Genomic DNA, 26,274 nt, shown 5'->3' on the forward strand with positions numbered 1-26,274 from the left:
GTGTGCGTGTGAATAACGATCGTCGGTGTATATAGTAGGTAATGTAGCGTACTACAACTATACCTAACCAAGTACAACTAACTACCGTCTACGACTATTAATTATTATATAGGGACACGCTCGATAAACACAAAAAAAAAATGCGTAATTCGTGATTATAAGTCTGCCGTTGCGTGTTCTGCCCCATTATATTACATTATACGCCTGCTGTTATGTCATGTGATGGACGTTGATGGGGATGGTTGTGGGGGGGGAGGGGTGTGTGAACATCACGAGAAAATAAAATTAATCGATTTTTCAAAATTCTTTCCGCGGGTGGACGAAAAATAAAATAAAGAGCTCGTCACGATCTGAGGACGACCGGTTTGTCCTTGGTAAAGTAAAAGTCTCAAACTCGCCGCCGCCGCCGAAACGGCCGTTCGGACAATAGAATCAGTGCCGCCAACCGACAAGGGTTGGTGTGACCCGTGGCGCGGCACTGCCACACTGGGTGTAGTGGTCCTGTCCGTTTGCGTTTTTACACCAATCGCCAAGACGTTCGCCCCCCGACCAAAATAATAATAATAATATTACAACACGCATATTATATACATCGTGTGGTGTTTCTATGTTTTTTTTTTTTTGTCCGTCGGGTTTTTTGTGATATTATCATTTATCATCTCGTCGAACTATTGAACACTATCATCGTCTGATCATCATCATCGTATTATATTTATTAATAATAAAATAGAATAGAGTACAGCATTAATAATAATAATAGTAATAGTAATAATAATAATATTAATGTTGACGAAACGCAATAATGGAGAAATCGAAAAACTTTGTTGTATATTCATTTTGACATTACCGTGATATCGAACGATTGTTGTTATTGTTTATGAGTGTGCGTGACATCGACAACAATAATTAACGTACCCTAAGCCTACTGCTTAGGCCCGTCCGCTGTGTATCCGGTCGTGATAATTTCATCGACATTCGCCCGAGAAAAAAACCGTTCGACCGCGGTGATTGGATTCGATCTGATGTGTGGTTGGCCTTCTAGACATTGATGATTTGAAGACATCTGCTCACGGATAACATAAAATTAACTTGGAAACGACGTCGAAATATCAGAAAGTAAATACATATTAATTATTATGTATTTAGTCCTCTGTAGTTTTGTTGCTTAGGGCTAAGGAAAATAGTGTCGAGACATTTTTTTTGAAACGATAGAAATGTGTTAATATCGAGGTTAACATTAATATCCACAGGTTGTTCATTCCTGCTGAATTTCAGTTCATTATTGGCATTGCATTACAATTAAGTTTCATTTTCACTAATTATCCATCCCCATACAAATTACAATAGGTACCTATATTTTTCCTTAGGCATAATCATTGGAGACAAATTCATAAAACTGGAATTTTTTATTTATACTCTAGATTTGATACCTATTGAGAACAGAAAAAAATTGGCAATAAGAAATATTAATCATACAGTAACCAGAATATTTTTGTTATTATAATTAGCTGTTGAGCCACCGATGTAGACATAATTTATTACACTTAAGAGTGCTGTCTCACTTTGAAAAGAAAAACAGTTACCTACATCATTTGAAATTTCTTAGATAAGTATCAAAAGGGCAATTAAATCCACTTATTTGTTAATTTGTAGGTATTAGTACCTAATACATTTTATACTTGATTAATAGTGTAAATCAGGATAACACATTATAAATGCATGTAAAAAGCACATAGGAACTTAAAAGTGTGTGTAAAACACAGACCTGACATATCCTGTAAGCACTAACCCTTGTCCTATGTAGTAGTACAATGTAACACTCATGGGAAAAATGCCGATTTGATTTTCAGTAGCCACATTATTTTGGGTATGGTTTTTTGATCTTTAAAATACCAAACATAATTTTATCTATCTAAAATTCCCTAATTAATTAATTGTACATTTATTTTTTCAACACTTAATTAGGTATTAGTGATGAATATCTCTCATTTTGAAATTCTAAACTTATTACAACCTGCAGTAGGTAAATAATAAATTGTTGTTGGTAGGCAGTTATCTATATAATTTAATACTTATAGAATATTTTAAAAAAATGATTCTTGTTTATAATTGTAACTTATACATACTTATACTATATAAACATTTAACAGTTTCATATTTATTTTTGTGATTTTATCATGCTTATTAATTGATATTAATCAATACTAACCTAACTATATTCTTAATTTCAGAAATGAACGGTAGCGTGGAAATTGTTGTAACAGAAAAATCTGGTGAAAAACGTTTGGTCACCGTCCAAGGAACAACTGTTGAAACTACAGATGATCGACGGTAAATTTTTAACTGTTTTATATTATAAACATGTGTAGACCCACCCACATCAAATCTTAGGCCTCTATACTACTTTTAACCCAATCCCTACAATCTACATTTCCAAGTATTCTAGTATATGTAATTGAATAAAATAAGCTGTAAATGTGCATTTTATAAATATTTACTATTAGTTAATAAATTGCAATACAATATTAATTTAATTAAATTTCTACAAATTCTTTTATTTTAAATGTCTGATTTTAAAATTGAATTTTGTGTGCTCTTAGATAAGCAAATTTATCAATAATATAATCATAGTGACAGTTAAAGTGTACTCAATGAATAGATGAACAAGCGAGTTAAAACGTTCTTAACCAGTTGTAGACCTTTGTTAAATTTTTACAAATTTCCCAATTTTCTACAAGATATTTCTGAATCTGCTATGGTTATTGGAATATTATAAGATACAGACCAATTACATTGTTCCCTAATATTTTTTGTGTCGATAGAATTTATAAGTTCTAAAGGTGTAACTTTGAAATGTTGAATAATAAATAGTTTTTAAATGTAACATTTCATCACACATATTTTCTGATAAATTCTATTTTTATTTTTGTATGAATATAATAATTTTTAAATTTCCAATTACATTATCATCAGGGCTTGTAAGTTCATGCCCTAAAAAATGCCTAAATAAGCATGCACTTATGCATTAATAACTGTCAAAATATGTATTGAAATATGCCTTAAAAAGTTCAGAAATATGCATTTATTTACACTAAAAGTATGTAAATTAAAAAAGAAAAAATCATAAGTCATTTTTAGAATAACAAGAATTATCTAATCATATTTTTAAAAGTTATGTTTTATTTCTTTAAATGTAATCCCAAAAAAAAAATCTATTAATAAATTGTAATCTAATAAAATAAATATCCAGTCATTCGTTCATTCTAAATCTGAAAATTTTAAAATAATTCCCATATATTTTATACAGTGGAAAAATATAAATTATTGCATTTTTCATTAAATTTTATCCAAAAATACTTTAAATATGTCCAATAAAATAGAAAAACACATAAATATAATGGGCAAAAATATCTAAATATGCAAAATAAAACTTCACGCACTTAACCATGGTACCTTGAAATGGATTTTTATGTCATCTGGCATTAGATACGACTTTTAGATTGATATGCAAATGTATGAACTTACGAGCCCTGGTTATTACGAATAATTCAAAAACACAACAAATAATTTTTACAGCTAGAAATCTTATGTTCTAAATTGAACAATATAAAATGTATTGTATTGTAGTGTAAATTACTCCTGTTTTAAATATATTTCCTAGTTTGATATTTTCATTGGAATTTCTGTTATTGTTTCTTATTTTTACCAGTTGTCATTCAGTTTACATGTTTTCAAAAACTTGGTGTTAATTTAATTTCTTTGGTTTTTTTGTTGTAATTATAGAATAATTTGGGATCAGTTATTTCATAAGTTTCGCTTGTCTTTTGTCGAATTTGATATAAGACTGAATTCTTAATTAAAAACATTTCCCTTTTTCGTATAATACAATTTCTTGTATCAAAAATTATATAACAAATTAGCTTTAAATAGTTAAATGTAATAAAATATTTTTTATTCATTAAATTTAACTGTTACATTTTTCTAAAAGTGTGGAACCTAAAGAACAAGCAGTTGTTAAACATATCTAACCAAAATAAGTCTTGAATTTTAGACATATTTTAGTGACATTTACACGGTATGAATGAAAAGAAGAGTATAACGATAACTTATTTTTTTTTCGAGTCTGGAAATATTGGCACCGTTATGCTTTACTGCTAGAATCTTCAATAAGTTCTCATCTTATTGCCAATACTTTCTCCAGTGTTTTCGTCAAAATTAATACATTTGGAGCCCTGAACATGTGTATACACTTTATAATAAATATTGTTTACATTTTAGAAATATTCCGAAATTCTTGATATATCTATATCAATATGTTTTATTACATTTCAATATAATATTATAATGTATGTAAAATTAATAAAAAACTAAATATTATTCTGACAGAATAAACTATTTGGATGATCTAATTACAGACATGTTGTGTATTTTAAAATTTTATTCAATTTCAGTACCTATTTAATCTAATTTTTTTGATTAGATAATTAATACATTTTTACTAAACATATTTTTAAGCTTGTATGTACAATATACACTGAGCAATAAACTAATGGCAGAGCTTGGAACCTTTATAATTTTTATTTTTTATTTCGGTTCCAATTAGGTTCATTAAAAAAAAATGGTTGCAGTTTTTAAATTGACCTACTGGCTACTGAATAAAACAGTTACGGTATAAACCAGTATTCATTAGTATATATTTTTTTCAAAAGTAATAAAAAAATAATTAAGTACAAACTTCTATCTAAAATGATAAGACCAAATAATAGGTGTCTTAATTGATTATAGGAACTTAAGTAAGTTTACTATTTTGGTTATAAAAATTAAAAACATCCAAAATAAATTTTATAAAACCTAGGTTGACGATAAGTTAGTCATAGTTGGATAGCCACTGATACAATTAAATAATCAATTGTTTTTATGATAAGTGATTTTATTGAAGTTGTACCCTAGGTTTTTGTGAGATATGTATGTTGCCAAGTGACTTTCTTTATATTTATTAATGCCACTTGCTTGATTACAGAACACATTTTTTTATTATTTATTAGTATATTTCATAATCTGATAACGTCTTATACGGGTGCATATTTATGACTGTTCGAATAATCATTTTATTAGGCACTCATAAAATATATCACTAAGCGTTAACATCCTAAACGATCGGAAAATTATCATGACAATGGCTTACGAATGGGAAAATAACAACTTACCTATATAATATTAACAATTTGGTAACCGCTCCTCATATTTTATAGCTTTACAGAGATTTTATAGAATATTTATAACTCGTGTATAATCAATTATTATTACCTACATAAATAAAATAGCTTAATAGGCTAAATTAATAACTAATATTTAAAAAAAAAAAAAAATTAAAATAAATATATAGGTACCAATATATTGATTCCGGTTCAGGTTTCCAAGAAAATTTAAAAAGGGTTCTGGTAAGGTTCTTGATAATTTCACAGAATAAAATATTATAATAAAATATTTGTTTCAGTTAAGATAGAAAATTAAGGTTTCTGTATTGAACATTTAATTACATTTACCTATCTAGTTTTAAAATATTATTCTCATTGTTAGATACTTTTTGTATTAAAACTAATGTGAACAAATAAGTATTTTAATATTGTTTATAGTTACTAAATTTTAAGTATTAATCACACATTAAATTTTTAAAGATAATTGATAATAATAACCAACTAAAATAATTAGTACCTATTATAAAATTACTTAACCATACTTAATGTAGGTATAATATATTATTATATGTCACTATAATACTATACCTAGTCAATGTCAATTACTTTTTTAATCTTGTTCTAAATTTAAATTTAATGATTGTTGATAAGTTATTCCTAGTTATTATAATGAGTAAAATTTATAAAAATGAATATAAACATTAAATTCCTATTGAAGCTCATATGTATTAATGTTTCAGGGTGCATGAAAACATTGGATATGGAATATTTGTTCAAGGATTAAATGGAGTAAGTATTTCATTTTTTACTTTGTATTAGCTTTATTAGTTGATTATTTTTAATTTTATGTACTTTAATCCATAAAATTTTTTATTTGTATTGCTATGCATTTTAAAAGTACCTATCTATAATAACATTTTAATCTTAATTTAATACTATTAAAGTAATTATGTTCTAATAAAAGTTGTTTTCAAATGATAGGATTTAGCCCATCTATTGTTGGATCAAGAAGAAGTGGGGACTATGACTGTAGAAAGTTTAGCAAAAATAATCAATGGTCAAGAAGCAATAAATGTATCTGGACAAATCCAAATAAATAATCTAAAAATTGAAAATGTGGATTTATCTAATCAAGATGGTACAACAGAAATTTATATTGCCGAAGAAAAGAATATTGCAATTGACATGGCCAATGAAGCTGTGGCAAACTGTCAAAGTCTTATGCGACCTAACCCTATGGATGAACTACAATGTCAAAAATGTGGCAAACGATTTTCAGATGTTAATGCCTTAAAATCTCACGAGGTGTCTCATGATGATGGTCAAAATATTGATTGTAAATTTTTGTGTACTGTTTGTGGAGAAAAATTTGATAAGGCAAATGCATTGAGTGCACATTTGGTTAATCATCGTAATATCAAGTTACATCATTGTGAAGTTTGTGGATTAGTTTTTCCTGATGATGAATCTTTAAAAGAACATGCTCAAATACACTCTCGTCAGAAACTACACACTTGTCAAAAGTATGTTTTTTATTTAAAATATATCTTATACATTTTTAGTGTTGCTATATTATAAATTGTGTTTTTTTTCCTTAGATGTGATAAGAAATTCCCTTCGAGTTACCGATTGTTTCGCCATATGACAATTCATACAGAAAATCCTCCTTTTGTTTGTGATCAATGTGGTGTGTCCGTGGCAAATAAAAGCGATTTAAAACTTCACATCATGAAACATACTGGGAGTGCTGTGTATACATGCACTGAATGTGATAAGAGTTTTCTAAAGCCATCTTGCCTGCAACGACATTCAAGCGTACACACTGGTGAACGACCATTGCACTGTAAAACTTGTAACATGACATTTACCTATTCTAGTAATTTGTGTGGGCACTTAATAGCTAGTTCTAAAGCAAAACCACATCCGTGTACTATGTGTGAAAAATCATTTAGACGACCATCTGATTTAGAACGCCACATGATGATTCATACTGGTGAACGTCCATTTGTATGTCAAGTTTGTTCTATGTCTTTTATTACTAATTACAATTTAAAAGTGCATTCAATGATTCATAATGGGGGGTTGCCATATCCGTGTACATCTTGTGATAAAGCGTTTAGCAAACCTTCAGAATTACAGAGGCATAAATTGGTACACTCTAGAGAAAAGCCATTTTCATGTGTTAAATGTGAAGCTACATTCACAAATCAAAGTAACCTTAAAGCTCATATGATAACTCATACAGGTCGAAAACCATTCCCCTGTCGTATTTGTAATAAAGGATTCACCCGTCCATCAGACGTCAAACGTCATATGCTTACACATACTGGTTGTCGTCCTTTTGCATGTGATGTATGTGGCTTGGCCTTTGCCGACTCGTCAAATTTGAAAAAACATTCATTGACCCACTCTAAAGATGATCAAAAACTCGCTTTGCAACATCAATGTCCATCGTGTTGCATCTCCTTTTTCTCATACGAACAACTCAATGAACATATAATCTCTGGAAATTGTACCAACAATAGTGGGCAAGCTGAACCTAAGTACTCATGCAAAGAATGTGGTGCTACGTTTAATCATGCACTTCACTTACAGGAGCATGCCATCATGCATTCGAATCACAGATCAGTACACAGGTGTGACGTGTGCAACAAAACATTCATTCAAGAGTCGTTTTTGATTGCACATAAGGCTTCTCATACTGAATCACGACCTCACCGTTGTGACATTTGTCTAAAGAGATTCAAGAGTACATCTCATCTTAAGAATCATGTGATGATACATTCAGGTGTAAAGCCTTTCGAGTGCACCGTTTGCAACAAGTCTTTTTTAAAATTAGCTTCATTGAGACGTCATTATGCAACACATGATCGTGTAAATTTCTCATCCGCTGTTTGCCACCAATGTGGTAAATCATTCCTCAATCAAGAGTATTTGAAAAAACACAGTGTAGTACATGCTGATGCATAACACGTAGATAAATTTGGATAAAAATGAACATGTTCACTCTCTATCATTATTATGAGTAAACTGTATAATAGCCTCATTAACTATTGATCATTTACAGTTTCTTGTGGTGAATATGATATGAAGTGTAGATAATTATTAGTTTCTATGTAAATATGGAATTGTTTTATAAAACTGGTAAATAATTGTAATTCATTGTTGCTTTATAGTTTTTAATTAACTTTAAATATTGTTTATAAATTTAAAAACTTATTCAAATTTGAACAATAGTTTAATTCGGATAACATATAATATTATTAAATGAGATTATATAATTAGAAAATTAGAATTTCATTAATTTTCATAAATCAATATTAAACCAATTATTTTTTTTATATAAAATATATATTGTTGAAAAAATTAATTGTTAAAAATGTTAAGTGTCACAAGTTCCCAACATAATGTATTTTTTTATGACATTAAAATATTTACACCAAATGTAATTAGATTTTGATTTAATGTAAATATTGTTTTATTTTAAATATTAATGTTTATTATTTGTATTAGTAGTATCAAAGTATTATATTTAATAGCTTATTACAGTATAGAAATAACAGACTTAAACTATGACACTGCACATATCTCTTGTTCTTCCCATCTTATAGCTTAATTTAAAGTGCAAAATGATTATAATTTGTACTTGATGGAATAGTTTTTGGGTATTTGTTTATTGTCTCCTTGCCATTAAGCCGTATAAAATGTATAACCCCGTCAGCATTGTTTTGAATATAAAATTTCAATATTCATAATCGCTGTTACTGTTAACCTTGATATTTTATGTGTGGGTTATTTTAGTATAATATACTAATTATTATCATCTATTTATGGTAAAATAAGGGTAAATACTTCTAAGATAAAATTGTATTTTATTATATCTTAATCATGTTAGTATGTTCTTGGTTTTTCGCTATATTTTATGTGGAATTTCCAGTGCGCACTTATCATATAATGATTAACTTATTTTTAATATATTATGAAAAATAGTTATAATGAGTAAATTTTGGCTATATTGAATACATGTATTACATTTTTACAACAAAAACAAATCTTTCAAACATAAAATTTGTGGTATTTAAGGATATTTAGAAAATTGTCTTAATTTTTTTTGTTAATTTAGGTGTTATATTATCAAATATTAATTATTAACCATGATATTATTAATTGTAAACAATACCAATATTAATATTATTTACTTTTATATGAAAATCAAATATGAAAGATGTATAAAAAATAATAAAACAACGGACGGTCACCCTTTAACGGGGTGATCATTTTTATACGGTACAGTGGCAAGGGTATAACAGAAGTTTCAATAATATTGTCCTAAATGTTAGTCATTAATTCTGGATTTTCACATTGAACGCATTTCAATAGTCCGGATCTTAAATCAAGGTAAACTATATATTGTATGTAATTGTGCAACTTATTTTAGAATGATGTAAATATTATGCTAAGCAATATATACATTTATAAATATATATATATTTTTAAAGTATATAATATATTATACTTTTTATGTAAATTAAATAATTATTAACAGCTGTTAAAGCTGTTTACAACTACAGACATAGTATATGTGGGCATGTATTTTAGTTTTGACTGTAATATACAAGCATATTATATTTTTAGCATTTTAATTTTTCTTTGATTTACAAAAATAAAATTACGATTATTTCCAAGTTAAAAAAGATGTGCAAGTGGGTGTTGCTCTGCTGTACAGTAAGTTACAAGTGGGTCACTGTAATGGATGGAGTTAAATTTGAATTCAATGATATAACATCATAAGAAAAAACGATTCTGAGCGAAGACTCAGTCGGCCCATGATATTACTAAGTATATTTTATGATATTATTGTGAATACAGTAATTTATATAATATTCACTATTTACGTGGAACCTCTTGTTTTAAATTTTCCATCCTTAGATATAAAAGTTTAACATTTTATAAAATTTTAACGACAAAATAATGATTCAATTTTGTCAAAAATCGAACTTTAAATGCTTATTAAAAAAAGTTATTGCCTATGTATTTTTAATATTTTTAAGCTGTTATTGCAACAATATATCAGGAGCCTTGTATTATATTTTTACACTTTTTGGTGCAACAAATAAAATTTTATCTATATTTATAAAAAAAAAACTAAAAAAATTGAAATTTGAAATCGTCTGTAAACAGCTCAAAACGAGTCAATATTTTGGAAATGTTATCAACTATCAAGTATGGGAATTGATAGAATAAACAAATGGTGTAATTTCCATGAATCTACAGTTATTCGTTTTTGAATTTCAACAAAATAAGAAAATCGCTACATGAAAAATCGAGTGAATATCCAATGTTATAAAAATATGAACTTCAAACACTTAGAAAAATTTAATTTGAATTTATTGTAGACATTTTTTTTTTTGATAAAAGTATGATGAGGAATCTTGTATTACATTTTCAAATCTTAGATTTAAAAATAAAAATTTTTTATGAATTTCTAACCAAAAATAGTTTGAAAATGTTTGTGATTTTTACGTGTTTTGTCAAGATTTGAACTTTAAATGCTTATAAAAAAAATTGAGACTGGATTTTTGATATTTCAACATAACCTATATCAGGATCCTTGTATTAAATGTTCAAGCTTTTTTACCCAACAAATAAAATTGTATTGACATTCATAGAAAAAAAATCAAAACTGAAAATGTACTTAAACAATTCAAATTTTTTTGTAAATGTTATCGTGTAGGTATATCGTATATAAAATGCTAATATAAACAACCAGTGAAAATGTCATGTATCTACAGTCATTCGTTTTAGAGTTACACCAAAAACTAAAATCGATTTTGTCGAAAACTGATTTTGCGTAAAAATTTCCGTTTATCCAACAGCGACAAATTTTTAGCATCCAGTATTCAGTAATTAAATAAAATTTGTTTTGCATACCTACTTACCTAATTAATATATATTTTATAGTAGCAAATTAAATGATAATTCAGTTAGTGCAATATATTATATTATCGTTTTAGTTATTAGTGAGGCAATTTTTCACTGGCCTACCTGCACACGGGAAATATGTTAATACGCCCCTGCCAACAAGCCATATATATTTTCGTCAAAGGTTCGCGGGCACAACACCTTTTTTTTTACTCATTTTAATACTTATTCATATAAAATAAAGAATATTTCTTTTATTGATTATAATAATGACAAAGACATAATTGTACAGGTCGTCCGAGGTTTAATGGCATACATCGGTACAACTGTGGACCGTGTATTAGCACTAAGCTGTGAGCACTATAGTTATGACTTATGAGCCACAGGGGTGAGTGGACGAGAATAATCCCATCCATGCCGTCATAACGGACGGTTCGCCACGGTTGTCGCCAGTGGCGTGTAACAGGGTCCAAGTGTTGATCGGGCAACACCTTAAATATGCAGGGTGGGTGGGTATTGATAGATGAAAAAATAGGTCGGTATAACGGTATTATGAGGGGTAGGTCTCTTAAAATTATTTGAGTAACACTAATTGTTTTATGTGCACTGCCTAGACATTGCTAGATTGCCCAGATGTTGTATAATATCTATGCCTTATGGTCACTGCGCCTGAATCCTATCCGTAAACTTACACGCACCTTCAAATCGACTTTGGGCCCTCCCAGATCATATTTTGGCCGACAGCTCAGTTTGTGGTACGTTATTAGTTATTCACGTGCCACCCGACCGGCAACACCGCCCGTCCTCCTATCCACAACCTGAAGACGCGTTCTATAAGGTATCGTATGACTACGGGTGCCCTAGCTAGGACGGCTGTGGTTTCGCTAGAATGTAAATTGTACAGTGTCGTGTATATTGATTTATTGTCAAATAATAATTTATTTTTATTTTCTAGCTGCAGTGCTGCACTATTGCTACTTGATATCTCTTATTTTGTACCAAACTGTCCATATTTGCACAAGAATTTCTGGGTGTCAAATGTAGAACAGATTGCAATTTTACATGGATAATATGAACGAGTAGGTAACGCACACAGACTACACTCACGAGTCACGTACTGATTAGGTACCTACAACAGGCATCCGTATTATAACATTGATCTTTATAGATTATTGTTATCGCATTGACGCATTGTGATAACCATGATTTAATTAAATTCTTATGGAAAATTCCTATTACAAATGTGAATGTCAAATATAAAATATTAAAAAAAAAAAAAATCAAAAATGTTTGTAGAAATAAATATTTATAACGGTCCGCTTGTTTGATACCACTAAGTCTTAGTAGGAACTTTCCACGAATTAAGATATATTAATTCGTGGCACTTATAGACACAAACATGATGCATGCACGATGCACTTATATTATGCACTGATGCCCGTACGCATATAGTCAATTTATATGTGTCACAAAAGATATGTTAAACTATGTGACGCAACGTGATGCGCATATTTAAATATACCTATTATACGTATAAATATTAATTGTATAATATATAATAATAATTTCATGACAAAGTAGTTGAAAATATCAAAAATTACGTAAAAACTCGTAAAATGTATCTACAAAAAATACAAATAAATATTTAAAATATATGTACATAATCGATGCCGTATCCAGAAATTTTTTTTTTTGTGGGGGGGGGGGGGTCCCAAACATGTAAATTGTAATTTTATTGAATTTATGTTTTGATATTTGTTTACAAATAAGACATTATGAAGAAATTTCGGGGGAGGGGGGGTATAGATTTACAATTGAACTCGGTATAGGCCCAACCCGGAGAGGTGATTAAACAGGGATTTTAAGATTAACGATGGGCATTTTTGTTTATAAATAGTTGTTATTGGTTACAGCTAAAAAAATATATTAATTTTTTTATATAATTTATACCTATAAATATTTGCTATTATAGTTACTCGGGTGGATAAAGTAAAAGAATTCATCAAATCGTCACGTTTATGGTTTCGAATAAAAAATTATATCTTAAAACAAATATGAGAGTTTAATGTATATTTGTAGATAATGTATAGGTACTCAAAAACTACTAGGTAAACTGATTTTGTGATAATTTAAAATTTTTCTAGTAGATATCAGGACATTTTAAAGAGTAGTTCGAACCACGTTCGATTTATAACAAGCGGCAATAGCACATCCAATCCACCACCAATGAATTGTTAAGTTGAGTTTGAAATTGAATTTAATTAGCAAATCGACGCAAATTTGCCTGCAGTGAAATGAGATAGGTAGGTACACCAAAACCAAGATACACTTGTGTATTAACTTTGTATTTTTTTAAATTTTTTCACGGTCGAAATCGGGCTATACAACTAAAATTGGATTCCGAAGTTAATAGCCAGGGGCGGATCCAGAGTTAGGAAACTGTGGGTCTGGACATTTTAAGGGGTCACTTATTAAAATCAGATTAGAAATCCATACTTGTGTAGTTGTGTACTAGGTATATAAAACAAAAGAATTGATTTATACTGTATGTGTGTTTATCCGAGGGTCCAAGTGTCCAACTATCCAAGATCTGAAAAGAGGCCAATTTGATCACCAAATATTAACTGTGGGTCAGCTGACCTCCTGAACCCCCTCCCCCTCCTAGATCCGCCTCTGAGTGAACGGTAAAGTGGGAATTCACTGGGAATACTTATAGTGCATCCATTAAAGTCACCCACTTGTAACCTACTGTACTGTACAGCAGAGCGAGTTCCACTTACCCAATTTTTTATGTTGAATATAGGAAATCTTGTATTACATTTTACATCATAAATAGAAAAATGTTAATACATTTTGAACTCGAAATAATTTACCTCAAAAAGAGGCACAACATTTGAAAATGTTATAGTGCATAGCAATTTCTAATATGAGCATTCAGTGAACATATCATGACGTATCTACGGTTATTTTTTTAAGATTCACACTAAAAACCAAAATCGATTTTGTGAAAATATTCGCATTTTTCCTAATGTAAAATACTTAGAAAAATATTCTGCTTTAGAATATGAAATTCAAACTCTATGTTGTCATTCAAAAAAGTAAAAACTTAAAAAATATTTAAAAATATGATTTTTTAATAAAAACGTTGTTTTTTAACAACTTGAAACTATAACAAAAAATATTTTCATAAACATTAATACTTTTTGAAATAGTGAGTGTTTCATGATAAACTTATCTCTTGTAGATTGTTTATTTAAAAAAAAAAGAAAAGATTTTTGGAATGAACGCACTCTAATAGTCAAATTTTGATAGGGGTAAATTAGAGGTTAATTTTGATAATTGTGCAACTCATTTCTGAACGATGTAAATAATATGTTTTATTTTTATTTATCAATTAGTATACGCCCAATTATTTGGGCTCAGAACAGTTTTTTTTAAAAATTTAGAAGTTATCATGGAAAAATTAAAGGGTTTTATTGAAATACCTGAGTTCAACATTCTGTTGATCGGAGTGAATAGACTATAATTTTGACGATATAAGTAGGTGTATAAACTGTTTTTGACGCACGACTACACGAGTATTAGTTTGAGGGACGTTTAAAGGTATTTGACTAATTTATTCAGGACATATTATAATTAACGAATTAAAGAGCCTCGCTACGTTCATTATTTAAGGAGCAACATTTAGGCAATTTATAATCTTGTCATAGCCGCCCGGGATCTGTGTGTTAGTTGTAAATGATTATTAGTGTGAGTAAAATTAAATGCGGGTATCTTCCTCGTACACGCATGCACATATCAATAAATCGATAACCATTAAAATTTTACAACACAAATCTAAAAAAAACATACATTTGTTTTGACAAAGTTAAAGTTAATTAACGTTGTCTGATTTTGATTCTGAAAAAATATTTGAATTCAGCAGAAAAATGTCTATAGATCGTACGAAACATTTTCCGTTTTTAATATTAATTTAAATTTCAATTATGATTCAAAAAAGTTCATATTTTCAAGTTTTTTATTACAGTTCACAATAATATAAAAATTTTTACAAAGTGCTTCGAAAAGGATCTATAGACAATTTTCTAGCAAATTCAAATTTTTTTTCAGAATCAAAATAGGACAATGTTAACCAACTTTAATTTTGTCAATACTTTAGGTCTTTCTAGCTAAAATTGACGGCAGTAGCGAGGCTTCTTAAGTAATTTGTACAACCAAGTCACATCGTGTAGTTTTCTTCTTTTTTTGAGCGACTCGATGCTACACTAGTAATAACACTTTTTATAAACCATTTCAGGGATTTGGTTTGGACCACTTTTAAAGTTATAAGATAAATTACAAAGAGTCTCAAATATTTAAATTAAGTAAGCAATATATAAATTTATAAATGTATATTTTATAATACATGGGCATGTATTTTAGTTTTTGTCCATAGTATACAAACATATATATATTTTGAATTGTTAAATTTAATTTCTATAAAAGACTGCTATAACCCCAGATTTCCTTGTTTGCGACGAAGTGTTGGGGTACCAGGTTCCCATTTACCCGGAGTAATGATTTCCACTCTATAAATCGGAAGAAAAAAAATCATAAGTTTTTCAAATTTTATAACATATTAATGATAATTATTAATGTGATATGTTTACTTTCTGATACTGGCCAATTGTTTACGCTCTTCTTCGAGCTTTCGAGCTTTCATTTCTTCTTGTGCTATTCTCATAGATCCTTCCATTTCTTGTAATGTTTCCATGGTTTGTCGTTTTGCTGAACCGGATTTGCCAGTTTCCTTAACGGTAAAGAACATAGGACCCAACTCAGCTAACCAGTGACCATCCACAGCAGTTACTGTTTGCATATATTCCTATAGTATAATAATTGAAAGTATGTTGATATATTAGAAAATAAGATCCAATTGACACATATTATTTAAACAAAAATATTTTATTATTTAATGTAAAAACTAACTAGGTAAATAAAAAAAATCAAGTGACCTAAGTGAAGTTTTAAAAGATGTGATGTAACTATATAAGGCTCGAGTAAAGTAGAATTACTACGAGAGGAGTTTATAGTAGCTGTCCAGTACAATTTTGTTTAATCGACCCAAATTTGTAAAATATTATATTTATTTACCATCAACTAAAAAATACAATAATTTTTTTTTCTGTTTTCTTTAGAAACAAAAGTATAAGTAATTAGAAAAAATAAATACATTAAACATACATTTAAGCCAAGTAAAGTTAATTTTGAATAGAGAATATACATTTATTTTATAATAATGTAACTTAAGATACAATATTAATAGTGTTAGTAAATGGTAGCTAACATTTAAAATAGCAGCAACCATCGATTTTATAATATTATAAAATCAATTCAGCTACTATAACAATCGCTCGTATACTTTATCTTATAAATATATACTATATTTTATCACATCTTATAAAACTACACACTTAAAGCATTTTATAATTATGTTATAAGACTTAAGATAAGCGCATATATAATATATTATTACAACAAAAACACTTTGTCGAACTCCATGTAAAAAACATCTAAGAAAAAAAAACAGATATTTAACCACTATAAAGATGTGATATCATAAATAGATGCTTAGTAAATTGAATTTTAGTACACTTATTTTGTTTCAATAATTTTTTACTCGGTAATAAATTATTATGAATTTCTAATGACTTTTGTAATTTTGTTCATTTAACTTGGCTATTTTTTTACACAGTTTGATTTGTTGTGATATCACCAATTTTTTAGAAAATTGTCAAACAGTTTCTTTGGTAAATTTATTTTATCAGTTTACCACTAACTTTCTTTTTTTTTTCAAGTACTTTTCTTTATTTTTAATTCTTCGTTTGTACACTTTAGTCGGCATATTTGTAATTAAATACCTAATACTAATATATTATCGTACGTGAGGTGCGAACAGATTAATAACACACTAAGGGCCGATTTGTTGGTGAAATCGGATCTAATACTAGTAATAATAACAATTCAACAAATTACGTTAAATAAAATTTAACAAATTTAAGTTTGATTGAATGAAGCGATAGTCGATAACGAAATTAAACAAATAATAAATACTACGACTAAAGAAACGTAAATACAACGTATTAGTAATTATCAAAATTTTTTTGTATGATCCACGGTTGTACATATACATTAAACCGTGGTATGATCCATATCCTTATCACATATATATTATGATTCACGGCAAGGTGTATTGATCAATACCACGGTTTAAGATATACACTTTGTTCACGGTTATCTAGATAACTGTGTTATGATTATAAACCTTATCAGTCATCACGGATAGTATCAGTATTTCACCCAAAAGGAGTTGAACAACAATAATTTTATTAAGAGTTACCATTTTGTACGAGCAACTAAGTGTGCAGGATCAACTAGTTTAAACATAAAAATCGGGGAGCACGCTTTGAAAAAATCACCTTATAGTTTATACATAAATATTGTATCTATACTTCTATTAAGTTGATGTTGGACTTTATCACAAGGTTTTATAATGTTTATGTGCAAAGGAAGCGTATAGTATTTACCTTTGAAGTCATTATGAGTTCATGATATACAACATAGTCAGGAGTGAAGCCCATGCCAAAAAGAGCTGATGTGGGATGTAAATGACAAGGCATACCCGTACGACAATTTACATATTCACCAATACCTTTTAATCTTGCAGCTTGGTGGAAGTAAGCTATAGGAAAAACAAATTACACCAAATAAATACAATGTACAATTTATAAAAATAAAATACACTATTTTGAATCACTTGCCTGAACATATACATTTGCGTATAATATCCCAATCCGTACCACAGGATATAATTTCTATTTTCTGTTGAACCATTATGTCTTTAAGTTGTTGTCTCACTTCACGAACTTTACGCATAGCTTTTATGTGAATAAAATGTTCGTTACACCATGATGCTGAATAACTGTATAAACATATTTAAATATAAATTATGTAGTCTATAGTACAATAAATAATACATCTGATAAAATACCTATTCTGCTTCCATTGATTATAAACATTCAACATTGTTAAATGGTCAGATTCGGGAACTTGAAATTTTTCTCTGACATTGTCAGAATCTTCTTCTCGGCCTTTTGGTCGGTAGAAAATTGAAGGCACAGATAACATGGAAACTATAAAACAATAATTACTTGTTTATATTAACTGTGTTAACTTTATTATAATTATTTGTTACCAATTATCAGCACATCAGCTGTGCAGTTCATCGCCGATGACACTATTAACATCTTACACTGAGGAGGATCTAATGGAAATTCAGCCATTTGACGTCCAAGCGATGTCAATTCTCCTGTATTGTCTAGGGCTCCTAGTACCCACAATTGGTATAAAGAATTTAAAATGTTGTCCTAAAACATATAATGTCGAATTAGTAAGAACCATTATAATTTATTTACTGTTATAAAACTATATTACTTGTGGAGGAGGGTCCATAAAATGAAACTGGAGTAAGTCTTGAACTCCTAATGATTTCAGTAATAACACTGTATTGGCTAGATTGGTTCTTTGGATTTCAGGAACTGTACCCATAAGTAAATCATCTTTATATTGCCTTTCGGTGTATAATCTTAAAAGTTAAATACAAATATTTATTGACAACTAAAAAACTTATATTCAATTATTTCACAAAAGTTTATATACCGGAAACATTGCCCAGGACCTGTACGACCAGCTCTACCACTTCTTTGATTAGCATTTGCTTGACTGATAGGATAAATTTGCAATGCATCCATACCAATTCGAGGATTATAAACTTTCATTTTACAGTAACCAGTATCAACAACAAATTTAATTCCATCAACTGTAATAAAACAAAAAAGGTTAGGGATTATGATAATGAAATTTAAAATACAAGATGATATATAAAAAATACTATCAAATTATTAATTAAATTAATAATAAGGTAGTATTATAATAATAATATAATTATTATTGAAATAACAATAAAAATAAATTGGGTGTATTTACAGTAGATTTAAACATTAATTAATAGTAAATACTATTTTATTGTCTAATACCACAAGGTTGGGTTTTAATGTACATTTACAAAAAGGGTAACCTAAAGAAATATTTATGTGGGGTGTTGTTATTCCTTATTAGTATAAAGTATAAATCATAAAGGTCTATGTACTCTAAACACTGCTTTTAAAGACATTAACTTTTGAAAGTTTTTAAATATGTATAGAGTATTGTAAATTTAATTTATATATTAAGGTAACAAAAATAAGTTTATTATACATAAAATGTTAGTTGCATGTTAGTAAATATATAACTTTACCTGTCAATGATGTTTCTGCAATATTAGTAGCAACAACACATTTTCGTAATCCATCACTAGACTTTTGAAATATTTTAGCTTGTAAATCTGAAGGCAATTGTGAGTAAATTGGGAGTACTAATAATTGAGGGGCATCGGCTATTTCGTTTAATCTTTCAGCTAGAGTTTCACACGTTACTTCAATATCCTCTTGACCGGGCATGAATATTAATATATCGCCTAATTAACAATAACAATAATTAGGTATTAATTGTGACATAACTCAAAACCAATGTAAGATATCTAACAAAAATTAAACTGACCATCATGAGGTTGTAAATGTATTTGTAATGCTTGTTTTACGGCAGCTTCAACATAGTCTTCGCATGGATTTTTGCTGAACATAACTTCAACAGGGAAAGTTCGACCAGCAATGTTAAATGTTGGTACATTACCAAAAAACAAAGAAAATTTAGTAGCGTCCATTGTAGCTGATGTGACAATCAATTTGAGATCTGTACGTCTAGTAACTACCTAGAAAATGTTAAATGTGTTTAAATTTATATAAGACTACATAGCGAGTTTTAACCTTTAAATGTATAATATTTATGATTATTACTTCTCTTAGGAGACCAAAAAGAACATCCGTATTCAATGATCGCTCGTGAGCTTCGTCCATGATAACACAACTGTAATTATCTAAGTCTGGGTCTCTTAGTGACTCCCGGAGTAAAATACCATCAGTCATATATTTTATTACAGTTTTCTGAAAAAATATATATTGATAACTGATACGTTAGAATGTGTTGCATTATCAATTTTAAATATTTTAATTTTACCTCTGAAGTACAATCTTCAAAACGAATAGCGTATCCTACTTCATCTCCAAGTTTGGTGTTCATTTCATCTGAAACTCGTTTGGCCACTGACATGGCAGCAACTCTTCTCGGTTGTGTACAGCCAATCATACCAAACTTGCTGTATCCTTCTTCATGGAGATATTGCGTAAGTTGAGTGGTCTTACCACTTCCAGTTTCACCAATAACAATGACAATGTTATTCTCCCTGATGATATTTAACAGCTCTTGTCTGGCTGCAAACACTGGCAAGTACTGTCTCTGCTGTGCATATGTTTTCTTTCTAGCAAAATCACTACTGGCTTCTGGTGTGTTCTTAATATGTTCGGCAAATTGTTGATCAGTTTTGTAATCAGTTTCTCCTTCTTCATCGATTCGTTCATCTTTATCGTCTTCTTTTTTTTTTACTCCCATTATGTTTCCTATAGCAGTGCCAGCTACTTCCCAATGTTTCTTTTGGGCACGTTTCCGTTCTTTTTGTTCCCTGAATGTCCGTACCAACATTGAACCTTTTCTGGCAACTATTGCTATATCAGAAGTTGGATCTTTAACTGGTATAACAGGCTCAGGTTGTTTAGTGAATACAATACGGCCGTCCAAAAATGGAGGTACAATATTATGTACCAATAGATGAACTCTGGCTTCATTGTCTTCATCAAAGTCCTCGTCTATATCAACAGAAACTACTACACCACTGGTCAACATACGATTGCGTTCCCACAGTTCATTGTCCTAAAATTTATAATATACAAGTATTAATAAATTAATAAAACTGACAATTTAAATTGTTTATTAATAGTATTTTACATACTTTATTAATTTGCCTTTGTTGTGCAGACATTCGTTTCTTTTTACTCTGAGCTAATTGTTGTTCCTTTTTTTTGGCATATGATTCACTAACATCACTAAATGGATTATTAGTTTCATCAACACCTTCATCTAAATTATACCACTGCCTATCTAATCTGTTTTGGGCTTCTTCCCATTCATCACGATCTGTTTCACTAGCCCACAATAGATCATTTTCTGAAATTAAATACAATTTACTGGCCTTAATTTAATATAATGTCATACTTTTTCACAATAATCACCAAACAATATTACAACAAATAACTAATTATAATAACGGTATCAAATTAAAATATTATATAGATGATTTATTTATTGTTAATTTGAATAAGAACATCTAATCATTTGAATTATACCTTTTCCAGGTTTAGGTGTAGCTCCTGAAGCACGATTACTATCCCACTTGTTATACTTATATGCAGGTGTAAATCTAGGAGTTCTAGTAGGATCATCATCAATACTTGATTTCGGAGTTGGCATGTCCCAAGTTGATGATTTATATGAAGACATATTATGATCATCTTCATCCCAAGTAGTTCTGAAAAATAAGAGATTGTTATCATTTTGTACAAAATAACAAATCACTTGACTCTATTTTGAAAACGTATAAAAATAATTATAAATGAAAACTGTTAGTTGGAAGTTATTTTAATATTGAAATAAAAAATGCATTTTAAAATTAAATTAAGTACTTGGGTTGCAATATTTAATTTTACTTAAACCATGACAAACATTTTTGTATTATTTGTATGGGAAAACAAATTTTACCACTTCTTTATAGTCAATCACACGTTTTATCATCCTATTTTTCCATGAGTAACTGAAATAACACACACAATGGACAGCACTTTACGACACACGTTAATAAAGCACAAGTACTTGAAGTAGTTATTTTTTTATATAACTTAATTTAAGTAAGCTAAGTACTGCTGTAATAAGAATCCAGTATTTAGATTTGCTAATGTACATGTTAGACAGAATAAATACATGCAAATGAAGTGTCCTTTTAAATATTTTTAATCTGAAAGCCCTCCAAAGGCTTTAAATTATTTGAGTATTAGCACCAGGTTCTAGATTCACAAAATTCTCCAAGTGATAAAAAATGATACTAAACCAACTAAACTGTTGCTATAATAGATTTTATGACATTAATACTGATAGATAAATAAAGATAAAATGTAGGTATAAGAAGTTCAAAATAATAAGCATTATAATCATCCTAATAATACGTATATTTCAGCTGTAGTAGATCACATTACATTGGTAAGTTGCGTACGTTACTCGCATTAGTCATATTTATAGTTAGGTAGAACTAAAAACAGCAACAGACCAGATATTTATTTTTATAAGTATGTTTTAAGAATACATCATACCCATATGTGTTATTGTGTAGAGTCCGCCACCAACCATTTTATGTTTAAAATAATACATTTTTTTAATCTGTTATTTTAAATATTATAGTGACCAGTTATCAAAATTAAAGGTAAGAATATTATTTAGGGTCTCATATAGGCCTTTAATTTTAAAACAAATTATGAGTATTTTAAAATTAACAAAAAGTTTAAAAATTTAAAATGCTCATAACTTGTTCATAAAAATGAATGTACTACGTAGACAAAAAACAATAATATAAGTTTATAAAAATGTAACCATTTCACTTATTATTAGTAATTAGTATTCATAGGTATGCATTAATAATTTAGTAACAACATATAATATTGTATTAATATATTTATGTTATCAATTCAGTCACAGAAAACTGACTAAATACTAAGAAAATTTTTAAAATCTAAAAGGGCCCCCCTCACCCCTAATTGAAGATTGTAATATAACACTCACCTAGATGGTGTATCTCGAAGTCTGACATTAGGAGTCAAAGGTTCATCTTTACTTCTATAAGATGGTGTTCTACTGGATCTATGATCACGGTTACCACTTCTTTCTTGTTTTTTATAATATGGTTCATTTCGCCGATTCCATTTGTCACTTTTGTCACCTACAAAAGAAGTATAATGTGATAATTTAACTTTAAAATATTTATTAAACAATAATTACTTACTACTCCTCCTCTCACGATGACGATTTCGCTTATCTTTAGAATCTGAAGTTGAGTAATGTACACCACGGTTATAGGATTTTTTCAATTTTTCTTGTTTTTCTATTGCTTGTTTTGATAACCCTCCAGTGTATGTTGGAGTTTCTTCATGGGCAGATCGATAATGTCTATGCATTATAAAATTAATATTTACTGCATAACTAATTGTTAAGTCACTAATTCTTACCGGCTTTTGTTTTTATGTTTCGGATTGTTTTTTAAATTTGTCTCTTCAACATCTTGTCCTTCATCGTCATTATCTGTATAGGAATGTAAAGTTGATTTCTTCGATTTCTCCAATTCTCTTTCTAATCGTTTTTGAGCTAAAAATTGTTATACATTTGTAATGGAATTTGTCGGGCAAATAATTTCTAAAGTTATACCGTAACAGTCCATAGACCACTTACCAGCCAATTTGTCCAACCCAAGCAATGAACCTTTCGGTACGTCAGGTATTTTAAACTCAAACTGTTCAGCAGGTTTTGGTTTTTTTTTAATGATCAGACCACCTTCAGTATTATTATACCCGGACAACTTATGTACACCGTCTTCGTCATCAGACATTTTTAAATTACATTAAATGTACTATTACATATAGTATGAAATTCAAATTTTAAAACGTAAAGCGTAAAGAGCACGGACTAAGATAAACGTAACCATTATCATTTATCATGGATTGTGCAATGCTGCTGCCTGCTTATCAAAAGAAACAATAAGCGTTTTTGGGATCACTATCTTTTGTTCCAATGTCAACGTATTCCAATGATAAAAATTACTGGTTTTTACCTTTTTCTTGTTTAGGTACCTATTTAACACTTTCTAGCGGTAGTTACTAGACGTACAGACCTCAAATTGATTGTCACATCAGCTACAACGGATGCTTCTAAATTGTCTTTGTTTTTTGTAATGTAAGTACCTACCAATATTTAACATTGCTGGTCGAACTTTCCCTGTTGAAGTTATGTTCAGCAAAAATCCACGTGAAGACTATGTCGAAACTCGAAACTGCTGTAAAACAAGCATTACAAATACATTTCGAACCCCATGGAAGTCAGTTTAATTTTTGTTAGATTTCTTACATTGGTTTTGAGTTACCTATGTCACAATTAATACCTATAATTATTGTTATTGTTAATTACGCATTTAGGCGAAATGTTAATAGGTACTCACAAGCCCGGATTAATGGGGGGGGGGGGGCAAGGGGGTCACGGTCCCGGGGCCCATTGATTTTAGGGGCCCATATTTATCCCCAATATATATTTTTTAACGCGTCCAATACAGTTAAAAAAAAAAAAAATTATGTAAGTAGGTAGGTATGTAGGTAAATTATTATTAATAATTATAAAATAAAATTGTTCTCAATTTTATATCACGAAAAATTACTATAAATAATGAACTATGTTTGCCAACAATTTTGTTTATTTGTTTTTGAGCATTTTAGATTACCGATTTAATTATTTAAATATATAAAAAGGTAGTAAAAAGGTATAAGAAAAAAATATTTAGCTCTTGTAAAATAGGTATTTCAGTTAAAAGAATTAATGCATATTATACTAAAATTTAGAGGACCATAGTTAATAACATAGTGAACCAAAATTAATAATTGTACTGTCAAAATGTTCAGAAAAAAAGCCTTACCAGAATCCATTAAAAATATAGTGGTTACCATTTGAAAAAATAAAGTCGATTTTATTATTGGTACTGCAACTGCGTGTTAAAAAATTTTGATTATGTTATAAAAAATTGTCTATTAAAAATAGAGAAACATGTCTTTTTTTGTTTTGACAAAATTCGATATCATCGATCCATAATTGTTAAAAAAGAAGCCGCGTACAATAACATAAGATACATCCTGTATATTTTTAGTATAGTAAAAAATTATACAATAATATACCTATAAAGTCGTTAATATGTAATGATACAATTATTTTGAAGTCAAAGTTGAAAGGGGGCCCACTAAGTGTATGGTGTCCCGGGGCCCAATTGATCCTTAATCCAGGTTTGGGTACTCACGTCCAATAAAGAGGATATTAAAGTACAGTGGAGCAACTAGAGTTCAAATATTGGGGGTGCTACAGTTATGAACTTCTCACATAGTCGTGACTCATGGGGGATCTGCCCCCACGCCCCTCAATAGGTATTCCATATTACCAATATTTAGATTATACTATTATTCAAAATTTGTTGTCAAACAACATTTATTGTTAAATATGCAAATATTTATTCACTCAAAAATTCAAAAATATCTTAGGTATGTTAATAAAAAATAAAATTTAAATTTCCAGTATACTTCTGCTGACAAATATGTACGTAAAAACGACTGTTTAATTAAATAAATGAAAAATTAATAGAATATGGGAAATGTAATATTAATTTTGGAACGAGAAGGTATACCAATATGAAGTTACAAAATGTGATTTTATATTTTAAAATTAGAAATTTCTGCGATAACATGGCACGTAGCATAGATTTATATTTCAAGATAGGTAGCACACTCACCTTGGTCTTGCCTCGTCGATGATCAGAACGATTTTTAACCATAATTCTGAAAATTCTCATATTTTTAAATTGCTCAATGACACTAATAATATATTAATAATAATAATAATTTCAGTTTACCAAATGTAGCCGTTTTGTATTGTAATTTCTAGTAGGTAGTAAGTACTATTATACTGAGTATGTCTATAACTCCAAACAAATCTCTTAAAACAATTACTAAAATTATAAATTTACATTTTGTTATTTAAGATTATAGTATAATAATAATATATTATATCTAATTCAGAATGCGAGATAAGAAAAAAAATTCTTAAAAGCAAAATTGTATTATTAAAACTATAGATATTTCAAATTACAACGTCATGGAATATGGGGGTGCCTAAGCACCCCCTAGCACCCCCGTAGTTTTGATACCCTAATACTGATATACTAGACGAAATAGCCAATGCGGGGCAATGCCCCACAATTATTAGTGCTCCCAATTTACTCACGATTGCCTTCAGATTTACAACCAAAAATAATTTAAGTTGATGTCTTCAA

At 29.0% G+C, this 26,274-nt stretch overlaps 2 protein-coding genes across 2 annotated transcripts; one reads left to right on the plus strand and one right to left on the minus strand.

The window, feature by feature from the left end:
* The first annotated feature begins 585 nt into the window (after nt 1–585).
* On the plus strand, nt 586–9,826 carry LOC132946778 (zinc finger protein 883-like). The gene is made up of 5 exons (XM_061016848.1): nt 586–1,116; nt 2,232–2,331; nt 5,939–5,987; nt 6,180–6,721; nt 6,797–9,826. The coding sequence occupies exons 2-5, from the start codon at nt 2,234–2,236 to the stop codon at nt 8,166–8,168; spliced, it is 2,061 nt and encodes a 686-aa protein (XP_060872831.1). The 5' UTR covers nt 586–1,116; nt 2,232–2,233; the 3' UTR covers nt 8,169–9,826.
* A 5,668-nt stretch (nt 9,827–15,494) lies between these two features.
* Nucleotides 15,495–23,882, minus strand: LOC132946900 (pre-mRNA-splicing factor ATP-dependent RNA helicase PRP16). Its single transcript, XM_061017015.1, has 18 exons — nt 23,643–23,882; nt 23,423–23,558; nt 23,200–23,363; nt 22,980–23,136; nt 21,497–21,678; nt 21,103–21,317; nt 20,274–21,023; nt 20,054–20,200; nt 19,758–19,968; nt 19,456–19,674; nt 18,819–18,978; nt 18,594–18,744; nt 18,355–18,526; nt 18,151–18,292; nt 17,921–18,081; nt 17,687–17,841; nt 15,770–15,984; nt 15,495–15,688 (listed from the first exon to the last, which is right to left on the minus strand). Exons 1-18 carry the CDS (start codon nt 23,797–23,799, stop codon nt 15,610–15,612), a joined length of 3,573 nt encoding a protein of 1,190 aa, XP_060872998.1. The 5' UTR covers nt 23,800–23,882; the 3' UTR covers nt 15,495–15,609.
* Nucleotides 23,883–26,274: the final 2,392 nt, after the last annotated feature.

This window comes from Metopolophium dirhodum, chromosome 6 (assembly GCF_019925205.1).
Source record: "Metopolophium dirhodum isolate CAU chromosome 6, ASM1992520v1, whole genome shotgun sequence".
Classification (NCBI taxonomy): Eukaryota; Metazoa; Arthropoda; class Insecta; order Hemiptera; family Aphididae; genus Metopolophium; species Metopolophium dirhodum.

What these genes read in the sequence shown, in the direction of transcription:
- LOC132946778 (XM_061016848.1), top strand. Translation starts at nt 2,234, where the DNA reads ATGAACGGTAGCGTGGAAATTGTTGTAACAGAAAAATCTGGTGAAAAA. An exon ending in TTGTTCAAGGATTAAATGGA is followed by an intron (nt 5,988 to 6,179) that starts GTAAGTATTTCA and finishes TTCAAATGATAG; the next exon opens with GATTTAGCCCATCTATTGTT. An exon ending in AAACTACACACTTGTCAAAA is followed by an intron (nt 6,722 to 6,796) that starts GTATGTTTTTTA and finishes TTTTTTCCTTAG; the next exon opens with ATGTGATAAGAAATTCCCTT.
- LOC132946900 (XM_061017015.1), bottom strand. Translation starts at nt 23,799, where the DNA reads ATGTCTGATGACGAAGACGGTGTACATAAGTTGTCCGGGTATAATAAT. An exon ending in AACAAAGGCAAATTAATAAA is followed by an intron (nt 21,024 to 21,102) that starts GTATGTAAAATA and finishes TATAAATTTTAG; the next exon opens with GACAATGAACTGTGGGAACG. An exon ending in AACTCATAATGACTTCAAAG is followed by an intron (nt 15,985 to 17,686) that starts GTAAATACTATA and finishes ATTATACTATAG; the next exon opens with GAATATATGCAAACAGTAAC.